Below are 27,005 nucleotides of genomic sequence, written 5' to 3'. Positions count from 1 at the left end.
CAGCCGAGTATGCAGTCGACTTCCGCATCGCGGCAGCGAGGTCCGGCTGGAATAACGTTGCGCTCCGCGCCGCCTTCGTAAATGGACTGTCACCGGTCCTCAAGGAGCACCTACTGGCGAAGGAGGAACCGCGGGATTTTGACGGGCTTGTCGATTTGGTTATACGCTTAGACAACCGTTTGACTGAGCATCGTCGGGAGCAGGCCGGGGGGCGTGACCGGGCACGAGCCGTCCCTCCCCCTTCCGGTTCCGATAAGACGTTGTCCCCACGCTTCACTGCCAGAGGGCCCCGTGGGGCTACAGCTCCCCCTGCTGAGGAGGCTATGGACACGAGCAGGGCCAAAGTAAAATTAAGTGACAGACAAAGGAGACTGGCCCGCGGGGAGTGTTTTGTCTGCGGCTCTTGTGAGCACATGCAGAGGGACTGCCCTGAACGGTCAAACTACAACGCCCGTCCTTAGAATCTGGGCTAAGGGTGGGCCATAACACACACGCGGAAAGACCCCGCAGATCGGCACGAATCCCAGTAACAATCCTTTGTGAGGAGTTAACCCTTCACGCCCCAGCACTGATAGACACGGGGTCAGAGGGGAATCTGCTGGACAGCAGATGGGCAAGGGAAGTAGGGCTCCCTCTGGTGGCTCTGCCGGCACCATTGCAGGTGCGAGCACTAGATGGCACCCTGCTTCCATTGATCACACATCAGACACAACCAGTGACATTGGTTGTATCTGGGAATCACAGGGAGGAGATAGTGTTCCATGTAACACCATCTACCTCCTGAGTGATTTTGGGCTTTCCATGGATGGTGAAGCACAATCCCCGGGTTGATTGGCCGTCCGGGGTTGTGACGCAGTGGAGCGAAGCCTGCCACCGGGAGTGTTTAGGATCCTCGGTTCCCCCCGGCACTACAGCTAATGAGGAGGTCAAAGTCCCCCCCAATCTATCGGCGGTGCCAGAGGAGTACCACGATCTTGCTGACGTTTTCAGCAAAGATCTGGCGCTCACTCTTCCTCCGCACCGGCCGTACGATTGTGCCATCGATTTAGTCCCGGGCGTTGAGTACCCGTCCAGTAGGTTGTACAACCTCTCACGTCCGGAACGCGAATCAATGGAGACCTACATCCGGGACTCCTTAGCTGCCGGGCTGATTCGGAACTCCACCTCCCCGATGGGTGCTGGTTTCTTTTTTGTGGGCAAGAAAGACGGCGGACTCCGTCCATGCATTGATTACAGAGGGCTGAACGAGATCACGGTTCGCAACCGATACCCGTTACCTCTGTTGGATTCAGTGTTCACGCCCCTGCATGGAGCCCAAATCTTTACGAAATTGGATCTTAGAAATGGGTACCACCTGGTTCGGATCCGGAAGGGAGACGAATGGAAGACGGCATTCAACACCCCGTTAGGTCACTTCGAGTACCTGGTCATGCCGTTCGGCCTCACTAACGCCCCCGCGACGTTCCAAGCTTTGGTAAACGACGTCTTGCGGGACTTCCTGCATCGGTTCGTCTTCGTATATCTGGACGATATACTCATCTTTTCTCCGGACCCTGAGACCCATGTCCAGCATGTACGTCAGGTCCTACAGCGGTTGTTGGAGAACCGGCTGTTTGTGAAGGGCGAGAAGTGTGAGTTCCACCGCACTTCTTTGTCCTTCCTGGGGTTCATCATCTCCTTCAACTCCGTCGCCCCTGATCCGGCTAAGGTTGCGGCGGTGAGAGATTGGCCCCAACCAACAAGCCGCAGGAAACTACAGCAGTTCCTCGGTTTTGCAAATTTTTATAGGAGGTTCATCAAAGGTTACAGTCAGGTAGTTAGCCCCCTGACTGCCCTGACCTCCACCAAGGTCCCCTTTGCCTGGTCGGATCGGTGCGAAGCCGCGTTCCAGGAGTTGAAACGCCGGTTCTCGACTGCGCCAGTTCTGGTGCAGCCTGATCCTGATCGCCAGTACGTAGTAGAAGTGGACGCCTCTGACTCAGGGATAGGAGCCGTGCTGTCCCAGAGCGTGGAGGCTGATAAGGTTCTCCATCCTTGTGCCTTTTATTCCCGCAGGTTGACCCCAGCTGAACGGAACTATGACGTTGGCAATCGGGAACTTCTTGCGGTGAAGGAGGCTCTTGAAGAGTGGAGACACCTGCTGGAGGGGGCTTCGTTGCCCTTCACGGTTTTCACTGACCATCGGAACCTGGAGTACATCCGGACCGCCAAGCGGCTGAACCCCAGGCAAGCCCGCTGGTCTCTGTTCTTCGGGCGCTTTGACTTCCGGATTACATACCGCCCCGGGACCAAGAACCAAAAATCTGACGCCTTGTCCCGGGTGCACGAAGAAGAAGCCAAAGCGGGGCTGTCGAACCCCACCGAGACCATCATCCCCGAGTCCACTGTCGTGGCCGCCCTTACCTGGGACGTGGAGAAGACCGTCCGGGAGGCCCTGACCAGGAGCCCGGACCCGGGGACTGGCCCCAAGGACAGACTGTACGTCCCACCAGAGGCAAGAGCTGCCGTATTGGACTTCTGTCACGGGTCCAAGCTCTCCTGTCATCCCGGGGTGCGTAGGACCGTGGCAGTAGTCCAGCAGCGCTTCTGGTGGACGTCCCTGGAAACCGACGTCCGGGACTACATCCAGGCCTGTACCATCTGCGCCAGGGGCAAGGCAGACCATCGGAGGACGACGGGCCTCCTCCAACCCCTGCCGGTGCCTCATCGCCCCTGGTCTCACATCGGCCTGGATTTCATCACGGGCCTCCCGCCGTCCCAGGGCAACAACGTAATCCTCACGATAGTGGACCGGTTCTCCAAGGCGGCCCACTTCGTGGCCCTCCCGAAGCTCCCGACGGCCCAGGAGACGGCAGACCTCCTGGTCCACCACGTCATGCGGCTGCATGGGATACCATCGGACATCGTCTCGGATCGTGGTCCCCAGTTCTCGTCACAGGTGTGGAGGAGTTTCTGCAAGGAGCTGGGGGCCACCGTGAGTCTCTCGTCCGGGTACCACCCCCAGACCAACGGCCAGGCAGAGCGGGCCAACCAGGAGTTGGAGCAGGCCCTTCGGTGTGTCACCTCCGCACATCCGGCGGCCTGGAGTCACCATCTGGCCTGGATCGAGTATGCCCACAACAGCCAAGTTTCGTCTGCTACCGGCCTCTCCCCTTTTGAGGTGTGTTTGGGGTACCAGCCCCCATTATTCCCGCTGGTGGAGGGAGAGGTCGGTGTGCCCTCGGTCCAGGCCCACCTTCGGAGATGTCGCCGGGTGTGGCGGACCGCCCGCTCTGCCCTGTTAAAGGCCCGGACGAGGGCCAAGTCCCATGCAGACCGCCGACGGTCCCCGGCCCCCACGTTCCAGCCCGGGCAGGAGGTGTGGCTCTCGACCAAGGACATTCCCCTCTGTGTGGACTCCCCCAAACTGAAAGACAGATACATCGGTCCCTTCCCAATCCTCAAGGTCATCAACCCGGCCGCAGTGAAGCTCCGACTCCCAGCTTCACTGCGGATCCACCCGGTCTTCCACGTGTCCCGTATAAAGCCTCACCACACCTCGCCCCTCTGTGCACCTGGACCTACGCCGCCTCCTGCCCGACTCATCGACGGGGAGCCTGCTTGGACGGTCCGCAGGCTCCTGGACGTCCGTCGTAAGGGCCGGGGGTTCCAATATCTGGTGGACTGGGAGGGGTATGGACCTGAGGAACGCTCCTGGGTGAAGAGGAGCTTCATCCTGGACCCGGCCCTCCTGGCCGAGTTCTACAGCCGACACCCGGACAAGCCCGGTCGGGCGCCAGGAGGCGCCCGTTGAGGGGGGGGTCCTGTTATGTGGGCCGCTGAAGAGGAGGTACTGCTGGCCCACCACCACCAGAGGGCGCCCTGCTTGGAGTGCGGGCTCCAAGCACGAGAGGGCGCCGGACCCTGAAGAAGTGACAGCTGTCATTCTTCCCCTGCACCAGCTGTCACTCGTTCATCATCATCATCACCAACTTAAAAGCCGGATCGTGACTCCACCTCCTCGCCGAGAAATCGACTACCGTAAGGTAATTTCTCTGCTGTCTCATACGTTGAGTAATAACCTGAACTTTTGTTGCAGCCGGTATCCTGTGGTGTTCGCCCTTATCTGGGAAGTGGCGTGGAGCGTGACGACGACAACCGCGCTACAGATAAGTGGTCACACCAGGAGCTGCACGAGTGTGTGATTCGGAGGTGGAGGTTCTCCTCCTAACTGTGTACAGACTATAGACCACTGAGTGTAAGGAGTTACACTCATTCATCTTTTCTCTGCTTTCTGCCAGCAGTACCAGGGTCGATAGCCGAAGACAGAGGTCACCTGGGGATTCGGGACTTGGTGGCTCCGGTGTTCTTCAGACCGTTGGTGGTGGAGGCCGTGTGGAGCGCGGTCTCTCTCTCGTCGGAGTCTTCTATCTTCGAGCCTGCCCACACGTCACCTGGTGTTAATTGACTTTGCAATTTCTGTACATTTAGTTGTGTATTGTCACAACAGTAAATTGTTGCCTTTTGGTTTACTCATTGTCCGTTCATTTGCGCCCCCTGTTGTGGGTCCGTGCTACGACACATTCCCAACATTATAATTACTATGAAATGTTGAATAAACATTCATATGTAGTTAAGGTAAGATATGCACTTCAATGAAAAAAGAACCCATCTTTAATTGTCAGAGTGCAATAAATAAATAAATAAGGCTAATAAAAAAAATCATTCATTAAAGTAGACCTGCATTGAAATAAATGCAGTCAGATCTTTGCACCAAAAAATGACTTATATTTACACAATAAGATCCTTCTGAATGTAGTAAAGTAAATCTGCAAGCCCAGATCTGTCATTCAACAGAGAAATCTTTGTTTAAAAATGACAAATTTACAGCTAAAATTTGGCCCTCCGCAAAACTGTCATCACATCCGTGACGCTGCCAAGACGCAAGAGAGAAGACCCTATCCCAGCATGCATTGCATGCGCCAACTGTAATTTGTGGATTTACATCAGTTTGTATCTCTTACAAAAGCACCTTTTTATTGTCTTATACGGAAGGATCAACTTTTTTTAAAGCTTCATATTGTCTTGTGGTACGTTTGGTGAGTACACATTTATTTTTGCTTGAAAATTATTTTTGGGGACTTTTTCATACGCCCATTTGATTGAGTGGTGTCGCATTGAAAATCTACTGTCTTTAGCCTGTTTAGCCTGTTACTGTTGCGGGGTACGGATGTGGGACCCGCAAAGAATCCAAGTCATTAAAAAGATACAAACCTCTGTCAGTGGCCACGGAGCTCTGTTGCTGCGATTACCGAGACCATGCGGCGCTGCGGATTTTTCCGCAAAAAGTCTGTCCTTGCGGGCGGCCGGAGCGCTCCGCATCAAAACAGCGAGCGTAGTCTCTGGACTTGTTGCCAAGCTTTCCGCACCTCCATTCAGTAGACAGGGAGGTGGTGCCGGTGTTGGCCGCAGCTCTGCACAGCAGACATGGGGGTGGTGTGAGTGGCCCGCAGCGGCATTTACCGAGCCTGCAGACTCGGTAAGCACATTGGAGGCAGTGAGAGCAAGGTGTCGTGGAAGAACGTCACCCACTGTCGATGTCGCCGCTGATCTGAGCATGCAGAGCTGTATCTCACATTCATAGCAGCTTACTTTTGGATGTTGAAACCAGGACGTGTATAACAGTAACATTACTAACAGATAAAATCAATTTCAATGCGGGATCGGACTGAAGGCGCTAGCACTCCGTCTTCTCCCTCACGTCCCGGATGTACAAACAGTTTTTGCGGAGGGCCAAATTTTAGCTGCAAATTTGTCATTTTTAAATGAAGATTTCTCTGCTGAATTACAAATTTGGGCTTGCAGATTTACATTACTGCATTCATAAGGGTCTTATAAATACATATCAGCTATTTCTTTCTGAGATCTGACCACATTTATTTCAATGCAGGTCTACTTTAATCATGTTCAAACTGAAACTCTGAAATAATTGTGATGTTTATTTTGTTGTGGTGTGCTCTCTGTTTATGTTTGTGTCTGGATGTAAGTATTCTCAGTGTCCTGTCCCCTGTCTGTATCTCTGGTTAGCCCTTTGTCTTTGTTCATGTGTTTATTGTCATTGTTTTCTGTCTGTGTCCTTTTGTTAGTATTTGTTGTGTGCTTTTTGTGTTTAGTTTCTGTGTCCTTTTGTTTGTATTCATTGTGTTTTTGCCCCCTGTCTGTCAGTCATCCGTGTTTGTCATCCTTGTGGTCTGTCCCCTGTCCATGTCGGTGATCTGTCCTCTGTCCATTTTGTGTTTTGTGTCATTACATCTCCATTATGTGTGCTTCTGTTTATCATGTTTTGTTTCCCTGTTTGCACTTTTGAGTTCCAGGTTTGTTTTTGCCTTTGTGTACTTGGCTTTGTGTTTTGGTTTTGTGATTTGCTTCTTAGGTTGTGTTTTGTTATCTTTATGTTTTGGTTCTACTCACCTGGTGTCGCAGACCAAACGGTCCACCCCTAAAAATCGGTCCACCTTTTGCATTTGTGCACGCGTTAGTTCGGACCAGAGCAGCACATCTGAAATGGAGTCTCTTCACCCAAAGCAATCAAATGGATTAATGGGATTATTAACCATCAGGTGATAAAGGTAAAACCTCTTAAATCATTGTAAAGTCAGGTTTAAGCAGGAACAAGGCCATTTTAAGCAGAAACGAGGCGAAATTCCGTGACACTTTAAAATGTCCGACACGCAGTGAACGCATCAGCTGGCAGCTCATTTAGCTGCTGCGCTGTGATCACTTCTGCCGCCTTTTAAGATGAAATAATGCTGAATTTATGTGGAATTGATTGTTGTACAAAAGCTTCAGATATCTGTTGCTGAGATAGATGATGACTGGAGTATGGTTTGAAGCAGAAATGAGGTGTTAATCCGTGAACTGCGTCATCGGGGGGGGACCAATTTTTAGGGGGACCGTTTGGTCGGTGACACCGGGTTTCTGTTTAGTTTTTCGCAGACTTGTATAACAAGAAGAAGAGGTTCTCATTTTAACGTGGGTAACCAACGAAGGCCCTAAGGGTAATTCCCAGAAGGGCCATGGCTCGTGTCTCTCACTCCTTCCCAGCACTGTTGTTAAGAGTGCCAGTTTGGAGCGTGGCTGCAATCGGGACGCGAACCCAGATCGCTGGCGTTGCAGTCCAATGTGTAAACCATAACGCCATCACCTCCCTAAAGCTGCCTTTACACATAACGAAGGCAAGTCACGAATGCCACAAAGTATACATTCTTGGCCGCTGGTCACGAATGTGATGATTTGAGGCAGAGGCGTAAGGTGTCCTCAGGAACTGCTGCAACCTGTTACCACGTGTTACGATTAATGGCACATGTTGTGGAGAATTATCAGGAACCATTACGCACGGTCAAGAATAATGTTCCGCGCTGTTGCGTGCTATCGCGCGTAACAGTCCATTAAGTTCTGTCACGTTGTGAATGAGGCGAATTGTCTCCACACACACACAGCATATTCATCCAACCGTCAGTTACTGAACAGTTGAGATCGCTCCAGTTTGCTCCTCAAAATCCACACCAGAAGAACTTTGTGATTGCATGTTTAGTTGGGCTTTTTGCTGTGGAGTGGCGCAGAGAGAAGGAGGAGATGGACAGAGCCAGATGTGTGGCTCCATGCAGCTCTCGTCTCACTCGTTTTCCCAAACATCAGGCACATGCAGCAGGTGGAACACCTGCAGGAGCATGCTGAGGAGCATTCGGACGAAGCTTTTAGCTGACTTGGCATCACTGTCCTTCTTCAGCATACTGCAGCAATGAAACTGAATGCCGTGCAGCAGGGTTTAATTGTGCACACGTCAGAGAAGAACGCTGTCATGCTCTTTTAAGAATCACCACTAATCAAGACGGATCAACACGCTCAGTTGCGACCTCCATGACATGAGGCGAAATGAGGGTGATGCATGACATTCGTGGAAGATTTTTTTGACAGCCAAAAATATGCTCCACAAAAATCACGAATATCACGCACCAACACTATTAAAAAACCTATTCAGATGCGTTAACTCACGTTAAAAATTTCAGTAATGTGCCAAGAACGACGCAAATATGACATTCGTAACGCGCCCTGCCTATGTGTAAATGCAGCATTAAGTACCTGAAAGTGATGCTTGTGTGAAAGTACAAGTATCTTACCATAAAATGACTTTGGTAAAAGTTAAAGTCTCCTTTAAAAATATTACTTGAGTAAAAGTCTTAAAGTATCTGACATTTACTGTACTCACTCATTCACTCATCTTCAACCATTTATCTGGGATTGGGTTGTGGGGGCAACAGCTCCAGCAGGGGACCGCAAACTTCCCTTTCCCAGGCCACATTGACTACCTCTGATTGGGGGATCCCGAGGCGTTCCCAGGCCAGTGTGGAGATATAGTCTCTCCATCTAGTCCTGGGTCTTCCCCGGGGTCTCCTCCCAGATGGACGTACCTGGAACACCTCCCAAGGGAGGTGCCCATGGGACATCTTTACCAGATGCCCGAACCACCTCAGCTGGCTCCTTTCAACGCGAAGGAGCAGTGGCTCTACTCCGAGCTCCCCACAGATGACTGAGCTTCTCACTTTATCTCTAAGGAAGACATCAGCCACCCTCCTAAGGAAGTCCATTTCGTCCGCTTGTGATCTATTTCTTTTGGTCATGACCCCCTCATGACCATAGGTGAGAGTAGGAACGAAGATTGAACAATAGATTGAGAGCTTCTCCTTTTGGCTCAGCTCCCTTTTCGTCACAACCGTACGGTAGATCGAATGCAACACCACCCCTGTTGCCCCAATGCTCCAGCCAGTCTCATGCTCCATTGTCCCTCACTCTTGAACAAGACCCCCGAGGTACTTGAACTCCCTCACTTGGGCAAGACCACATTCCCTACCTGGAGTAGGCAATCCATCAGCTTCCTGCTGAGACCCATGGCCTCAGATTTAGAGGTGCTGGTCATCATCCCAACCGCTTCAGCTGCGAACTGATCCAGTGAGTGTTGAAGGTCACAGGCTGATGAAGCCAGCAAGACCACATCATCTGCAAAAAGCAGTGATGAGACTCTGAGACCGCCAAACTGGAAACCCTCCTCCACATGAATATTACAAACAGGATTGGTGACACCCAGACCCAGCACCCTTTGTGCTCTCGAATCCAAAATGCGGCACTGCTTTTACGTAGAGCTTCTCCGCGAAATATTTCAAATAAAATAAATAAAACAAAACAGCCATGCTGGCCAGTTTTGTTGGTACTGAAGTTTTCCCCTCAAGTGTGTGTTAATTCCGATCATGCGCTAGACTCCAGCGGGAGCCGATCCGTGCTTATGTGTGGGTGCATCAACATGTGCAGGTTTGGAGTCCAGAGTGCAGATGGCCCCCTCCCACCCTCCACAGTCTTCTTGTTACTCAGCGGGGGCGCAGATTCAATCTGTCATCTTTTATTTTTTTGTCTTTTAAACTTGTTTTATGTCAGACATGGCACTTGATGTTGCAGGGGTGAAAGTTGCTATCCCGAGGCGTACCCCTGCGCACCGGCTGTAGAGGACTGTATCTCTTCCCAGTACGGTGTACCACTGTGTTCCGGCTTACTTTCACCTCTGCAAACAGGTATTGTAAGTAAGTAAGTCCCTTCGGCTGCTCCCTTGTTTGCACTCGGGGTTGCCGCAGCAAATCCAAGGTGGATCTGTATGTTGAATTGGCACAGGTTTTACGCCAGATGCCCTTCCTGATGCAACTCCTCATTACATGGAGAAATGTGGCAAGGACCTTCTGCACTGAAACCAAGCGCATTAACCACTTGGCCACCACCCCTACACTCTCTGCAAACAGGTATTGCCCAATCAAATTTCTTCTACTTTTACATTATAGTAATGAGTAACGAAGATGGTTAAGGGAAATGTTTCGGATTAAAAGTATACATTTTATTGAGGAAATGTAGTAGAGTAAAAGTGAAAGTCGCTAGAATTTCCACTTAAGTACAGTAACAAAATATTTCTACTTTGTTCCATTACAACACTGATCCCATCCATGCTCCCTTCAGTACGGTGCAGTCGTCCTGTCCCCTTTGCAGAAAAGCACCCCCTAAAATGATGTTTCCACCCCCATGCTTCACGGTTGGGACGGTGTTCTTGGAGTTGTTCTCATCCTCCAAACATGGCAAGGGGAGTTTTGTCCCTGGTGTCCTTAGACAGCTGTTAACCCTCAAAAAGTGAATCAGCTGCAAATCATGAATTATCTGCAAACTGTTAATTGCAAAAGGTGAATACTGAAAAAATATCTCCCATAACGTGAACGCGGGTCTCACAAAACATGAATATCACTCATGATACACACACACATATATATATATATATATATAAACAAGCAACACTAGTTTCTAACTTCAGGATGGTAGACAATGAGCTACAACCTTATTTTTATCCATATGAGACGTCCTATGAGCTCAAAAAATAACAATGACCTGAACAAGCAGATTGCGGAGAAATGGAAGCGTAGGGACCGTTTACAAAGTGCAAAAACAAGACACCAGAAAAATATTCAATAAATTTAGGTGTGGTGTCATGAAATCCACTGCACACATCAGTGGTCTCCTGTGAATTTTATTGCTCATTTTATGACTTATTTTAATGCTAAACAAATTACTAAAATTAAAATTTTGCACATATTTCCCAAACTGAGTGCTGTAGTATAACCAGCAGGACCCCACTGATGTGTGCAGAAAAGTTTGTGTCACTACACCTTATAACATTGACGCTATTGAAAATTTAAACAGTAAAAAATTCTCCAAAGTTTTTCACAATGTTGAGGTCTAAGGTTGTAAAAACATTCTGGACTCACGCCATTCAAACTCATAGAAACTTTACATAATGTATTACCACCCTCGAAAATGTCAGCTACCTATTGTAGAAAGGCTGGATGAAAACACATCAGTGACAGTCTACAGACCCTGACCCATACTGACCAATTTTCTGTTTCTTCTTTTCTTTTCTTTCCTTTTCTTTAATTTTCTTTTCTTTTCTTTTTTTCCCACAATTTATAATTACACAAAATGAAAATAGGCTTTTTTGAAGCCTCCACCTATATAACACAATTTCCCACTATCATAGAAAACTTTGAATTGGCATGTACAGAAAATAATGACAAAAGTACATTTAAATGTAAATGAGTCCAAGAAAAAAAATATGACAACACATAAACAAATTATTTAAAAATGAAGAAAATTAAACATTAAAAATATAATTTGAATTAAATTCAATTACCAATAAAATAAATAAATTATTCAGATGGATGCTTCAAAATAATAACAAATTCACACTATTATAGAAAATTTATAGGCATACAAAAATAATACAGCTAAACTATATATAATTGCAAAAATGAAAAGAAAAATATAATAACAATAATATCAAGGTATACATGTAAAGAGTGTGTTGTCTATGTGTGTGCGAATGCACGCACACACATAGACAACACACGGAGAAAGTCATTAAAAGGGTCCAGTGATCTTTTGTTGTGTTTTGTTTTTTACAGAGGAACAGTGTTTTGCCAGGTGGAAAAAGCTATTCCTGAAGATAGCACCCCTTACTCTTATTGAGAATCAATTATCTATATCATTTCTTGCCAACCGAGACATTAGCAAGGGTGATGTCCTCATTTTAATGTCAGTGTCAGACTTATGAGTGGTGACAGTGGGCACCGTGTCCATAATGGCAACATCTCTCTTTGTTAAGAATCCCCACATGACCTCTAGAAAACAAATCCACTGTGACTTGAAGGGAGACACTGTACTCTCTGCAAAATTTATAAGGTAACCTGAACAATAGTTGTTGTAGTCATGCACGTGTGATCATAGTGCCAGCCATTAGAGGGTAAACATTTTTAAGGCAGAGAGAAAAGGAGCAGTGGAATAAGAAGTGCTAGAGATGAAGTCCACCAGGCTGTTAGACAGAAGCCCGTGTTTGACCTTTGATTATGAATACACCCTTATCAACCATCCCATCCTTCACAGAATGTCATTTAACTCCCTGCACGCAAGGATTTAAATGTGTTGGGGAATACTGTATACCAGAGGTGGTATCCTGTGGGGTAGATGTAGTCTATGAACTGCCATATTCGTCTGTCCGTTTGTCATGTTCCACGTGAAATCTGCCTGAAAAGAGGGTGGGCGGATGCACGAGCACAAGACCAATATTACCTTCGTCAGAATGCTGAAATATCTGATTTGATATTTAATAACATACCCTCTTAGTGCCAGATTCGTTCTGCCTTGTGTGTATTTCTCATACTGCAAACTCTCAAATTGATCCATTGTCACACACCATTGATTCAAAAAAAAAAATTGTGTATGAATGAATTTTTAAGAAAAATAATTCCCCGGGCAGCATGGTGGCTTAATGGTTAGCACTGTTGCGTCACAGCAAGAAGGTCGTGGGTTCAATTCCCGTGGCCTTTCTGTGTGGAGTTTGCATGTTCTCCCCGTGCTTGCGTGGGTTTCCTCCAGGTGCTCTGGTTTCCTCACACATCCAAAGACATGCGGGTTAGGTGGATTGGACTCTTTAAAATTGTCCATAGGTGTGTGTGTGTCTGTGTTTGTTTGTCTATTTGTGGCCCTGCGACAGACTGGCGTCCTGTCCTGGGTGTACTCCGCCTCGCGCTCTATGACTGCTGGGATAGGCTCCAGCCCCCCGCGACTCTTAATTGGACTAAGCGGTAGAAGATGAATGAATGAATGAATGAATAATTGTCAGGCTGTGCAGGTGGCAGGCACCTGAATTGTTAGGACCCAAAATGCAAACTCTCAGACTAGGCTTGGATGTAGAAGAGATCATTGTCTTTAATTCAGGCTCTGGTTCGGTACACAGGTGATCAGTCAGCGGGGCAGAAGCACAAACAGGGTCAGGCAAAAACGCAGTCATGGTTTAGCAGGGTTCAGAGGCACGAGCAGACACCAAGGGCGAGGCAAAAGGCAAAGTCAAAAATACAAAGCAGGATCAGAATACACGGCAAAGCAAAAACTGGACTGGAAACAGAGCTGGCAAGTGTACAAGGACAACAAACGAGCAAGGGAGTGGTGGTTGGGTGGAGATTAAATAAGACAGGTGTAACAAGGTGCACGTGAGGAACAATCAAGAAGGGGGCGTGGCTAGCGGACGAAGATACTACATTGTGCAAGACAGTGAGGGAGGACAACACAAGGTGGAGTGAAGAAAAGACAAAGATTTGTGAACAGGTGTCAAGAGTGTGACTAAATGAAAACACAAAGCAGACAGAGTTAAAGTGAGACAGGGACACATGGCAGGTGCAGAAAAAACTTAATCAACTGGCTGTGAGAGATGAAGACAGGAATGCAGGTGCAGGATGTGGAGTGAAACAGAAATAAGTACAAAGCTACAACTGAATCTTATATTACTGAACAGGAGTCAAACATGAACATGAGGACTAAACTAGACAAGAACTGGCAACACGGACTAGAATACGAGACATGGAGCTAAATACTAAAATGACATTAAACATAAACTGACTAAAGAAAACTAGGCAGTAAGACAAACCATAAGAAGAAGCATTGAACAAACAATAACCAAAACAAATCCTGACATAACAGTACAACAAATATTATAACCAAGAAGAACAAGAGATAACTAAACAATGACTGAAAACTAGAACAGAGTGAAAGGCCAAAGTAAAAAGTAACAAAGAAAACAAAGTGACAAAACAGAAAATAACCATATGATGAAAATGAAATACCTAGTGAATCATAAGAATAAAGTGGCAAGAAAAACATGACAGAAAATCACATGATGAAAATAATAACTAATAAATCAAAGCCACAGCAGACGGGAAACCACGAAAAGCGGAAAAATAAGGGTTCAACGCCCTGACCTGGCCCAATCCCTGACAATAATTCCCCAGGCAAAACAAAAGTTATTATATTATACAGACGTTATGATACTGTATCCGACACGTGGATGCAGTATAACACGAAACCATCAAAAGCTGGTACTTTGTCTTTTATTTCATTGCAGTATGACAGTATGAACCTAAGATAGTTCATGTTTTATGAGGTCAGCTTAATTTCATTTGTTAATATATATCCATTCCTGCATTTAAGGCCTGCAGCACATTCCAAAAATAGTTCGGATGCTAAATCATTGACCACTTTGTAATATTGCCGTTCCTTCTCACAGCAATTAAAAGACATTTTGGCATTGAGGACATCAAGCAATGAAACATTTTTCATTTCAAAATTCTCCACACATTTTCTGTTGGGGACAGATCAGGATGGCAGGCAGGCCCATCCAGTAACCATAACCTGTACTTCAGCAGCCACACCTTTTGTAATGTGTGCAGAATGTGGTTTTGCATTGTCTTCTTTAAAAATGCATGGCCATCCCTGAAAAAGATGTCATCTTGAAGGCAACACATGTGCCACTAAAATCTCAATGTACTTTTCTGAATTAATGCTGCCATCACAGAAATGTAAATTACCCTGGCACTGACAACCTTATTTGTAAATGTAACTCCGTGTGCTTAACAAAGGCTTCTCAAAGTAATCCTGTATCCATGTGGTTATATCAGCTATTGATGAACAAGGGTTCTTGATGCAGTGCCATCTGAGGGATCAGAGATCACGGCTGTTTAGCTTAGTCTTGTGTCATTGCCCTTGATGCACTGAAATTTCACCAGATGTCTTGAATCGTTTCATGATATTTTTTAAACATTTCAATAATTTTCTCACGTGTTTGTTGACAAACCCATATCCTCTGCACATCCATGATCCTCAAAGACTCAACCTTTTGTGGATACTGCTTTTGTAGGAAATCATAATTACAATCACCTGTTGTCATAATAGCATTTATTTATTACCTCCGCCAATGAAGTTGGGCAGAGGTTATGTTTTCACCACTTTTTGTATGTCTGTTTGTGAACAGCCTGTAACCCACAATTTTTCATATATCATTATGAAATTTTTACAGAGAATTCACATCCTGATGACCAAGAACTGATTCAGTTTTGGCCAAAGTGTTGGGAAAGTGTAGGTACACGGACCCACAACAGGGGGCGCAAATGAACGGACAATGGATGAGGTCAAATAACAACACTTTACTGTTGTGAATGGGCACAACAAATACAATCAGATTACAACAATAGACAAAAGCCAAATCACAAAAGGTGTCGTGTGGGCAGGCTCGAAGATAGGAGATGTCTGTCCAAAGCAGAACCGGAACCACACGATTTCCTCCGCCACCAGACCCCGGGAATACTGGAGCCGCCAAGTCCCGAACTCCCAGGTGGCCACTGCCTTCGCGTGTCGGACCTGGTACTGCTGGCGAGGAACAAAAGAACAATTAAATGTGGGTGCGTCTGCACCCAGGAATCCGCACGGCAGGAAAACTACCTCCACCACTCGTTGGAAAAGGAGTCAGCTAAACAACTCACAAAAGTCACAAAAGATCACTGTTAACCAGTCAGCTGAGCACGTTACCTTCCAGGTAGAACAATATCTCGGCAAAGAGGTGGAGGCGTCGTCCTGCTGATATTCCCCTGCTGATCAGATGATGGGTAACAGCTGTTGCAGGTGATGCGTGACAGCTGTCACCCTGGCTGCTCCTGTGAGGCGACTGCGCCCTCTCGTGCCTGAAGCTCGCACTTCAGGCAGGGCGCCCTCTGGTGGTGGGCCAGCAGTACCTCCTCTTCTGGCGGCCCACACAACAGGACCCCCCCCTCAACGGGCGCCTCCTGGCGCCCGACCAGGCTTGTCCGGGTGGCGGCGGTAGAAATCGGCCAGGAGGGCCGGGTCCAGGATGAAGCTCCTCTTCACCCAGGAGCGTTCTTCGGGGCCGTACCCCTCCCAGTCCACCAAATACTGGAAGCCCCGGCCCATCCTACGGACATCCAAAAGCCAGCGTACAGTCCAAGCCGGCTCGCCATCGATGATCCGGGCAGGAGGCGGTGCCAGACCCGGAGTACAGAGGGGTGAGGTGTGATGTGGTTTTATCCGGGACACGTGAAACACAGGATGGATCCGCAGTGAGGCCGGAAGCTGAAGCCTCACCGCAGCTGGACTGATGACCTTAAGGATCTTAAATGGGCCGATGTAACGGTCCTGTAGCTTGGGGGAGTCCACCTTGAGGGGAATGTCCTTTGTAGATAACCACACCTCCTGCCCTGGCCGATACGCAGGGGCCGGGGCCCGCCGACGGTCTGCATGGGCTTTTGCCCTCGTCCGGGCCTTTAGCAAAGCAGAACGGGCGGCACGCCACACCCGACGGCACTTCCGTAGGTGGGCCTGGACCGAGGGCACACCGACCTCTCCCTCAACCACCGGAAACAACAGGGGCTGATACCCCAGACATACCTCAAAAGGGGAGAGGCCGGTGGCTGAAGACACCTGGCTGTTATGAGCATACTCGATCCAGGCCAAATGGGTACTCCAGGCTGCCGGGTGCGCGGCAGTCACGCAGCGCAAAGCCTGTTCCACCTCCTGGTTTACCCGTTCTGCTTGCCCGTTGGTCTGAGGGTGGTACCCGGACGAGAGACTCACCGTGGCCCCCAATTCCCGGCAGAAGCTCCTCCAGACTTGCGAGGAGAACTGGGGACCGCGATCGGAGACGATGTCTGTTGGAATCCCATGCAGCCGGACGACGTGGTGGACCAGGAGGACCGCTGTCTCCTGGGCTGTTGGGAGCTTCGGGAGGGCCACGAAGTGAGCCGCCTTGGAGAACCGGTCCACTATCGTGAGGATGGTGGTGTTGCCCTGGGACGGCGGGAGGCCCGTGACAAAATCCAGGCCGATGTGGGACCAGGGGCGATGAGGCACAGGCAGCGGCTGGAGTAGGCCTGGTGCCCTGCGATGGTCAGCCTTGCCCCTGGCGCAGGTGGTGCAGGCCTGGATATAATCCCGGACGTCGGCCTCTAGGGACGCCCACCAGAAGCGCTGCCGGACAACTGCCACGGTTCTTCGCACCCCTGGATGACAGGAGAGCTTGGAGCCGTGACAGAAGTCCAGGACTGCAGCCCTAGCTTCTGGTGGGACGTATAGTTTGTTCTTCGGCCCAGTTCCGGGGTCCGGGCTTCGTGCCAGGGCCTCCCGGACAGTTCTCTCTACGTCCCAGGTGAGGGTGGCCACGATAGTGGACTCCGGGATGATGGGTTCCGGTGGATCCGACAACTCCGCTTTGACTTCATCTTCATGTACCCGGGACAAGGCATCCGATCTCTGGTTCTTGGTCCCGGGACGGTAGGTGATCCGGAAGTCAAAACGGCCGAAGAACAGTGACCAGCGGGCTTGCCTGGGGTTCAGCCGCTTGGCGGTCCTGATATACTCCAGGTTCCGGTGGTCAGTGAAAACCGTGAATGGCACGGACGTTCCCTCCAACAGACGTCTCCACTCTTCAAGAGCCTCTTTCACCGCAAGGAGTTCTCGATTGCCGACGTCATAGTTCCGTTCGGCCGGGGTCAACCTGCGGGAAAAATAGGCACACGGGTGAAGGACCTTATCGGTCTTCCCGCTCTGGGAAAGCACAGCTCCTATCCCTGAGTCCGAGGCGTCCACTTCAACCACTAACTGGCGACTAGGATCGGGCTGCACCAGAACGGGTGCAGACGAGAAGCGCCGTTTCAACTCCTTGAACGCGGAATCGCAACGATCCGACCAGGTGAAGGGGACTTTTGGTGAGGTCAGGGCTGTCAGGGGGCTAACTACCTGACTGTAGCCCTTAATGAACCTCCTGTAGAAATTTGCAAAGCCGAGGAACTGTTGCAGCTTCCTACGGCTAGTGGGTTGGGGCCAGTCTCTCACCGCCGCAACCTTGGCCGGATCAGGAGCGACGGAGTTGGGGGAGATGATAAACCCCAGGAAGGACAAAGATGTGCGGTGAAACTCACACTTCTCGCCCTTCACAAACAGCCGGTTCTCCAACAACCGCTGCAGGACCTGACGTACATGCCGGACATGAGTCTCAGGATCCGGAGAAAAGATGAGTATATCGTCTAATCCGGAGAAAAGATGAGTATATCGTCTAGATATACGAAGACGAATTGGTGCAGGAAATCCCGCAAGACATCATTAACTAATGCTTGGAACGTCGCGGGGGCGTTTGTGAGGCCGAACGGCATGACCAGGTACTCAAAGTGACCTAAGGGGGTGTTAAATGCCGTCTTCCACTCGTCTCCCTTCCGGATCCAAACCAGGTGATACGCATTTCTAAGATCTAGCTTAGTGAATATTTGGGCTCCATGCAGGGGCGTGAACACTGAATCCAACAGGGGCAACGGGTATCGATTACGAACCGTGATTTCGTTCAGTCCCCTATAATCAATGCATGGACGAAGTCCGCCGTCTTTTTTACCCACAAAAAAGAAACCTGCACCCATCGGGGAGGTGGAATTCCGGATCAACCCGGCGGCTAAAGAGTCCCGGATGTAGGTCTCCATTGATTCGCGCTCAGGTCGTGAGAGGTTGTACAGCCTGCTGGACGGGAACTCAACGCCTGGAACCAAATCGATGGCACAATCGTACGGACGGTGGGGGGGAAGGGTGAGCGCCAGATCCTTACTGAACACATCTACAAGGTCGTGGTACTCCACCGGCACCGTCCCTGACCTCCGCGGGACTCTGACCTCCTCCTTAGCCTGGGAACCGGGAGGAACCGAGGAACCTAAACATACCCGATGGCAGGTCTCGCTCCACTGAACCACTACCCCGGACGGCCAATCGATCCGGGGATTGTGTTTTAACATCCAGGGGAACCCTAGAATCACGCGGGAGGTAGCAGGAGCCACAAAAAACTTGATCTCCTCCCGGTGATTTCCTGACACCACCAGAGTTACTGGTGGTGTCTTATGTGTGATTAGAGGGAGTAGGGAGCCATCTAGTGCCCGCACCTGCACAGGCGAGGTAAGCGCCACTAGAGGGAGCCCTACCTCCCTGGCCCATCTGCTGTCTAACAGATTCCCTTCAGAGCCCATGTCCACCAGTGCTGGGGCCTTCAGGGTTAAATCCTCATAAAGGATTGTCACTGGGAGTCGTGTGGCAATATGGGTATGTCCCACGTGAATGTTTTGGCCCACCCCTAACCCAGTGTCTAGGGGCGGGCGTTGGTGTTTTAACCGCTCGGGGCAGTCCCTCACTTGATGCTCTATTGAGCCACAAACAAAGCACGCTCCGCGGACCAGCCTCCTCTGTCTATCTGGTGCCCTAAATGTGGCCCTGCTCGTGTCCATAGCTTCGTCAGCAGGGGGAGCTGTCACCACACGGAGCGTAGAGGCCGTGGAGCGTGGGGAGGGCGGAACTCGGTCGGAACCGGAAGGGAGAGGGACGGCGCGTGCCCGGCCACGCCCTTCGTCTCGTTCCCGACGGCGTTCTTCTAACCGATTGTCTAATCGTATAACGAGATCAATAAGCCCGTCTAAATCCCGCGGTTCGTCCTTGGCCACCAGGTGCTCCTTCAGAACTAACGACAGTCCGTTTACGAAGGCGGCGCGGAGGGCAGTGCTATTCCAGCCGGACCTCGCAGCCGCGATGCGGAAGTCGACTGCATAAGCATCTGCGCTCCGGCGCCCCTGTCTCATTGACAGCAGCACGGTTGAAGCGGTCTCTCCTCTATTTGGGTGATCGAACACAGTTCTGAACTCCCTCACAAACCCATCATATATCAGAAGGAGCCGCGAATTTTGCTCCCAGAGCGCTGTAGCCCAAGCGCGTGCCTTGCCGCGAAGCAGATTAATCACATAAGCTATCTTACTAGCGTCAGTTGCATACATAACGGGACGTTGTGCGAAGACGAGCGAACACTGCATAAGAAAGTCCGCGAATGTCTCCACACTACCCCCGTACGGCTCTGGAGGGCTTATGTATGCTTCAGGGGAAGGTGGGAGGGGTCGTTGAACGACCTGTGGAACGTCACTGTTGCGCACAGGATCGACAGGAGGGGGAGCCGCAGCAGCGCCCTGAGGACGCGCTTCCACCTGCGCGGCGAGAGCCTCCACCCTGCGGTTAAGGAGGACGTTCTGCTCGGTCATCAGATCCAGCCGAGCCGTAAAAACGGTGAGGATTCGCTGCAACTCACCGATCATTCCTCCTGCAGACGCCTGTGCGCCCTGCTCTTCCATTGGCCGTTCAACAGCCGGTTGACGCCCCTCGGGGTCCATGACGTTGGCCGAGATATCCTGTTGGGAAAGTGTAGGTACACGGACCCACAACAGGGGGCGCAAATGAACGGACAATGGATGAGGTCAAATAACAACACTTTACTGTTGTGAATGGGCACAACAAATACAATCAGATTACAACAATAGACAAAAGCCAAATCACAAAAGGTGTCGTGTGGGCAGGCTCGAAGATAGGAGACGTCTGTCCAAAGCAGAACCGGAACCACACGATTTCCTCCGCCACCAGACCCCGGGAATACTGGAGCCGCCAAGTCCCGAACTCCCAGGTGGCCACTGCCTTCGCGTGTCGGACCTGGTACTGCTGGCGAGGAACAAAAGAACAATTAAATGTGGGTGCGTCTGCACCCAGGAATCCGCACGGCAGGAAAACTACCTCCACCACTCGTTGGAAAAGGAGTCAGCTAAACAACTCACAAAAGTCACAAAAGATCACTGTTAACCAGTCAGCTGAGCACGTTACCTTCCAGGTAGAACGATATCTCGGCAAAGAGGTGGAGGCGTCGTCCTGCTGATATTCCCCTGCTGATCAGATGATGGGTAACAGCTGTTGCAGGTGATGCGTGACAGCTGTCACCCTGGCTGCTCCTGTGAGGCGACTGCGCCCTCTCGTGCCTGAAGCCCGCACTTCAGGCAGGGCGCCCTCTGGTGGTGGGCCAGCAGTACCTCCTCTTCTGGCGGCCCACACAACACAAAGTCAGCAAACATCTTGGAAAAAAATCCGTATCCTTTAACATTGCACAAATTCTCTGTCAAAAAAGATCAAATTTCTTTCATATTTGACAGCATTATGGACTGACAAAGATATGTAATCGGATCTGATCCAGATTACACATTTTGTGGCAAATCAGGAGCGCATAAAGGTACAAAACAAAATCGAAACTAACAAAAGAAAAATGAAGTGAACGCTCACGTTGATGCTTCAATCAAAATCAAAACAAAACATGCAAACGTGCACACAGCCACAAACGGCAGGAGTGGGCATGTGCGCACAGCCATTCCAGCCACAAACGGCTGGAACGTGTGTAAATAGTTAAAGTAGTTGATAAAACGTTCTTGCCGCTATTGTTTCTATATGACATCATTGCTTTTCGTCCCACACATGGATGAGTCACGTTCAGCTCGTCTGATCTTTAGTTATTGATCCATTCAGATATTGTCACCATTCTTGCAAGATGTCGGACTTGGGAGGTTGGACAAAGTTGGACGACAGTCAAACGGAATGCTAACAGTACGGGAACTATGCAAACAATGAGGAACCGTCACGATAGAAAGCAAAACGGAATACAGACGAATTGAGGTTATCGTCAGAATTTGTTCACGTTTCAACAGTTTGAAAATTCTGACAGAGTGCCAGCAACAGAAATGAAGCTGGACGACAGTTAAACGATGTCTCAGAAAGTCAATGTAAGTCCAGATTTCTTGTTTCATTTTGGCTTCGGTGTCCTTCAGTCGTGCCGTGTGACCAGGGCTTTAAATAATTCTAAAGTCAGTTTTTAGCAGAAACGAAGCGATAATTGACGAGTCCTTAAAATGATGTTGAAATGACGTAGGCACCGCAGCAGCTGCTGTGCACTCTGAGCGGTCCGCCGTCTTTTGTGATGACATAATGCTGAATTTCTGTGGAAATGATTGTTGTACAAAAGCTTCAGATATCTGTCACTGAGATAGATGATGACTGGAGTGCAGTTTGAAGCAGAAACAAGGTGATAATCGGTGAACCGCGTCCGATGCACAGAAATGACACTGCTGAGCTCCGAAATGGCACATGCGCAGTGAAGGCAGGGTGGACTGATTTTTAGGGGGGACCGTTCGGTCTGCGACACCGGATTATGGATTTTGTTGACATTTGAATTTAACATTGAAAAACCCATTTGCTGTACATTTTGCATTGTATTTTATCTATTTTCTCTTATGGATTTACTTACACCACCAAAATTGGAAGGATATTCCAGTTTTATGCCTGTTTTTATATCTTCCAGTTATCAGTCGGAAATCAAGTGCCAGAAAGTAATGACAGATTGTGCATAGCAGAGATAACTAATGATCTGTGAAAATTATATGAAAAAGAATTCAGAAACTGAAAAAGTTGAAAAAAAAAAAACCTGACAACTCCACAAAAACTTTGAATCAAGTGCAGGAACTAATTACAGTCTCCTGACATTTGATCACATCTAATTTAGCTTATGAAAAACCACTTCTAACAGGACTTTGACCTTGAAAATTTTTTCCAAGGTAAAAACTTGTGGAATTGGAAAGGAGTGTTGGTGGAGGATTTCAATCGTTGAACGTGGTATTTATTTATTGAATTTTTACTGAATTGCCCTGTTGGAATCTGTTGCAGGTCTGAAAATGGCTCTATATTAACAAATTAAATGAGGTTGACTAAATCAAACAAACCGGAAATATCTCAGCTTTATACTGTCTGCAATGAAACAGCATTCAAAGTAAACCTAAGAATCCTTTTTCTTTTTTTTTTTTTTTGTATTTTCCATATTGTTTCCCCTTTTTCTGATTTGGGGTTGTACGTTGTAGCTGATAACCCCAGCTGTATGATAGTGTCCTAAATCCCTGCAGTGGGATGAAAACAAACAAACACGATTGTTGTGTGGGCCGACAGAAGAGGAGGTACTGCTGGCCCACCACCAGAGGGCGCCCTGCCTGAAGTGCGGGCTTCAGGCACGAGAGGGCGCTGCCGCCCCACAAGAGCGGCCGAGGTGACAGCTGTTACTCATCGGCTATGACAGCTGTCACCAATCATCTACGCCTCACCCCTGATAAAAGCAGGACAACACCTCCACCACGTCACCGATATATCGTCCTATCAAGGAGGTAATTTGTTCTCAGCCATTGTTTTGTCTACCACAGACAGTATTTGCTTGTGTTATTCTTGCAGTAGGTTTTGTGAGTGCTTGTAGCTGGAGGCTGGGTTTGGACTGACGTCTTCACTCCAAACCTTTGATAAGTACACTTACTACTGCACGTGCCAGCTTTCTGGTGTTAAGGTGGAGGTGTTTTCCCACCTGACTTGCTGACTGTTTTTGCTCTTCGCCAGCAGTACCAGATCCGACACGCGGAGATGGTGGCCACCTGGGGGAACTCGGGACTTGGCGGCTCCAGTATTCTCTTGGTTCGGTGGCGGAGGAAATCGTGTGGTTCCGGTTCTTCTCCAGATGGACGTCTCCTATCGTGGAGCCTGCCCACACGACACCTTGATTGATTGACTTTGTATTCATTCTGAAATCTGCTGTGTTTAGTTGTGGCATTCACAACAGTAAAGTGTTCAGATTTGACTTCTTCTACTGTCCGTTCCTTTACGCCCCCTGTTGTGGGTCCGTGTCACTACACTTTCACAACAACGATGGTGAGAACATGTCTGCTGAAGGGTCCACGAGCATCACAGCAGCCTGTTTGTCACCGTGACTATCTGACCTTTGTGTGTAAGAGACTGATCTATCAATAAAATGCTAAAGAGGATGAATCCTGTGCTGACAGTCAGCCTGCTCCCTGATGATTGCCGTATTGTGAAGGGCAGGCATTTTATCTTTGTGCTGGTAGGCAGGGATTTGATGTGCATGATGGAGTAGGAGGTTTGCAGTTAAATCCAGACATCTTTCTGTCTCTATTTATCTGTGTGTGGAAAAATAATAATAAAGCAAGCCATGTCCTCAGACATCCAGGATCTGCGTTACCAGAGTTCAGCTGTTGTGGCTCACAAAGGTTATCACTACGTTATTAGCCACTCTTTGTGCACCTTTTACTCTAGTTAGTTATGTTCTCCGCTTTTCCCCTTTTTCAAAAACATAATCTGCTAATCTGTTTTCTTTACTCCCAACCCCTCCTCTCCACCTCTCTCCAGATGAGGGCCAGACTGTTTGCCAGAGCCCCGCGGAGCTGGCAGGCCAGCGACTGGCGGAGGTGGGCATGCAGCTGCGAGCAGACTGCCACCAAGGCCTGGGCTACTGGGACTACCTCTTCTTCATCGCCATCGGCTTTGTTATCTTCTCAGCTGGCACAGTGTCAGCATGGGTGATGGGGGTGCTCATGGTGCTGTATGATCGCTACACCAAAAGGAAAAGCGAGCAGCCGGACAGCGACGATGAGGACGACAGAGGAGGAGGAGGGATGGGAGGTGGGGGAGGAGGAGGAAACCAGGGGAACGGGGATGTGAGCAAGCCGAGCATGCAGGTGTGACGCACCAACGTGAAACCACCGGAGGAAGAGACACAAGCACATGAGACTGGATGGAGAGGAGGAAGCAGGAAGAGGACTTAGAGACCAAAGCCTCTGTGGTCAACCCGGATCAAACTGTCTTGGTGGTAGATTTAAATCAGGCACTCCTCAGTGGAGCATTTTGAAAGTGTGCATGTGAGTGAGCGTGAGAGTCAGCAATAAGGATGTCTGTGCCTGTACATTGTGAGTTCAAAATGACCTCTGAGAGTATTAAGAGCAATAACGCCCTCGCAACCACACGCACAGACGCTCAGCGGCTAACTCAGCGCATCACAGCCTGACAGCTTGTCCCGAGTGGGTGGACTGTGTGAAATGCTGAGAAACACAATGAGTACAATAAGATTGTGATACAAGGGGCACTTCCACCCAGAGCAATAAACAGGGGGTCACAGAGAAATTGAGGCCTTCACCATACTCTCACGAGCGCCACTAGCTTAGCTTATAGGCAAGCTAAAAGTGGACGCTCTATACAGTTTTTGTATATTCTGTGTTAGTACGCGCCCGCGGCCGACGTGTTTGATGAATTCCTGCACAAAATGTAGTTCCCAGATAATTGTGGTATATTCCTGTGAGATAATGAGTATATCTCATCTAAATCAATTTTAAAATTTACCAGTAATAAAATTATAAAGATAACTGAAGTTTTAAGAGTGGCAGTAATAAATTTTTATGAAACTTAAAGTTTTGGAGCAACTTCACCTGTTATTCTTCAAGCACAATGTAAACATTGACACAATGGAGTTTGATGCGGAAGAGTTCAGAAAGATACAATTGGAATGGTTTGATGACCATTTACAGTTGACGATGAAAGACTTGGGTGTTAACTTTGTGTTAAAATCAGAACAAGAAGCTGCACTCAAAGAGATCTATCCGGGAAGAGACACATTCTGTATGTTGTCACTCCAACGAGAGCGGCAGGCTGAGCAGGGTGACGAAAGTAGTCCGGCGAGGTCAATTTGTGGGCAAGCTATCCCACAATGCCAAGCAGGGTGTGCCTTCACTCTGCTACCACAAAACAAAATGACACCAAGAAAAGTTTTAGCATCGTAATACTGTATGAACTCTCTGTGCTGCTCATGTAGGCAAATTCTGTCCAGAAAGTCCAAATATATCGGCCTGTGAACATTTAGGAATTTTATTTGAATGTAAAATTGAAGGACGAACTGATTCTACAGTTTGGTGTATTTAACTTTATGTATTGAAAAACTTTTTTGATGATGCAATTAGCGTGCTAATTCTGACATTTAAACTCATTCTGCCATCACACCAGAAAAGCTGTGTTCACATTATCATGAGCTTGGGCGTTGGTCTGCCTCAGTGATGTTAGGGTACATTTTTTCCCGCTTTGCTTCTATTGGTAAACGTTCCTAACGTTAGCCATGGTATTAGCTTGACTATCCACCCATCCATGTCTGTGCTCAACAAAAGTCCAATCCTATTAATGCCAGGGTCTTCAGATTCACAGGGAACACTCTTGGGACACTTAAAATAGGTCAAGATTAGCCATCTTTGAACTTGTCCAAGGTCAGAGGTCAAAAGATCACATCCTGTTTACTATTTTTATTCTATGAATCATGCAAATATGCTTTTTTTGGGTTGGGGGCGGTCCATCCTTCGCTTCAGCTTGTCTGAGATTTTTCTTGGCCTGCCACTTCGGGCCTTAACTAGTACTGTGCCTGTGGTCTTCCATTTCCTCACTGTGTTCCTCACAGTGGAAACTGACAGCTGAAATCTCTGAGGTAGCTTTTTGTATCCTTCCCCTAAACCATGATGTTGAACAATCTTTGTTTTCAGGTCATTTGAGAGTTGTTTAGAGGCTCCCATGTTGCCACTCATTAAAAGAGATGCAAAGAGGGGAAACATTTGCAAATGGCCACCTTAAATACCCTTTCTCATGATTGGATTCACCTGTGTAAGGAGGTCAAGGGTCAATGAGCTTACCAAACCATATTTGTGTTCCAGTAATTAGTGCTAAATGTATTCAGATCAATAAAATGACAAGGGTGCCCAAATTTATGCACCTGCCCAATTTTGTTTAAATAATTATTTCACACTTTTCTGATCTAGACAACCAATGATTTGTAAAGTAAAATCATGATGCATACATGTTAATGTATGCATAATGTCTGAATAAACCATTCATTCATTCATTCATTCATGAAAATTATCAGGGGCGCCCAAACTTCTACATACAACTGTATCTTTGAACGATTACTGAGTTTAGCCCTATTAAAATAAGATTAGTTTATATAAGGAGGTGGAATATTAATAATACATGATATGTGTTATGACCAAATAGAATCAGATATGAACACTCGATATAAATGACATGAACATCCGGCCATCAATCCTCTAAATGAATAAATAAATAACCAGGCTTCTGTGCTTTTTCTTTGTTCTCAGCTCCTAAAGAATGGACTTGTCTCTACAGTCACTTTCATGAAGGTTCAAATTTTCTGTCAGATTTACTTTTCTTTTTTTAAAGAATCAGCTGTGTGCTCTGCATGTTTCTTGTGTGCATATCAAAGCTGGTGGTCTGAACAACTGTCATGGAAGCATCACACTTATTTGGACATTAGGCTGCAGGCTGTGACAGATCTGGGAGGGTTA

At 48.3% G+C, this 27,005-nt stretch overlaps 1 protein-coding gene across 1 annotated transcript in view; it reads left to right on the top strand.

Annotated features, from left to right (window-relative positions):
* The window catches only part of LOC117518149 (leucine-rich repeat-containing protein 52-like), a 95,996-nt gene extending 71,640 nt beyond the window's left edge, over positions 1 to 24,356 (top strand). Inside the window, exon 2 of the mRNA XM_034179209.1 lies at positions 24,022 to 24,356. Coding sequence (XP_034035100.1) covers positions 24,022 to 24,356 — 335 coding nt within the window. The remainder of the gene's footprint in view (positions 1 to 24,021) is intronic.
* Positions 24,357 to 27,005: the final 2,649 nt, after the last annotated feature.

The sequence above is a fragment of the Thalassophryne amazonica genome, chromosome 10 (assembly GCF_902500255.1).
Source record: "Thalassophryne amazonica chromosome 10, fThaAma1.1, whole genome shotgun sequence".
Lineage (NCBI taxonomy): Eukaryota > Metazoa > Chordata > Actinopteri > Batrachoidiformes > Batrachoididae > Thalassophryne > Thalassophryne amazonica.
The sequence above is the reverse complement of the archived record's forward strand: the minus strand, read 5'-3'. Positions and strand labels throughout refer to the sequence as shown.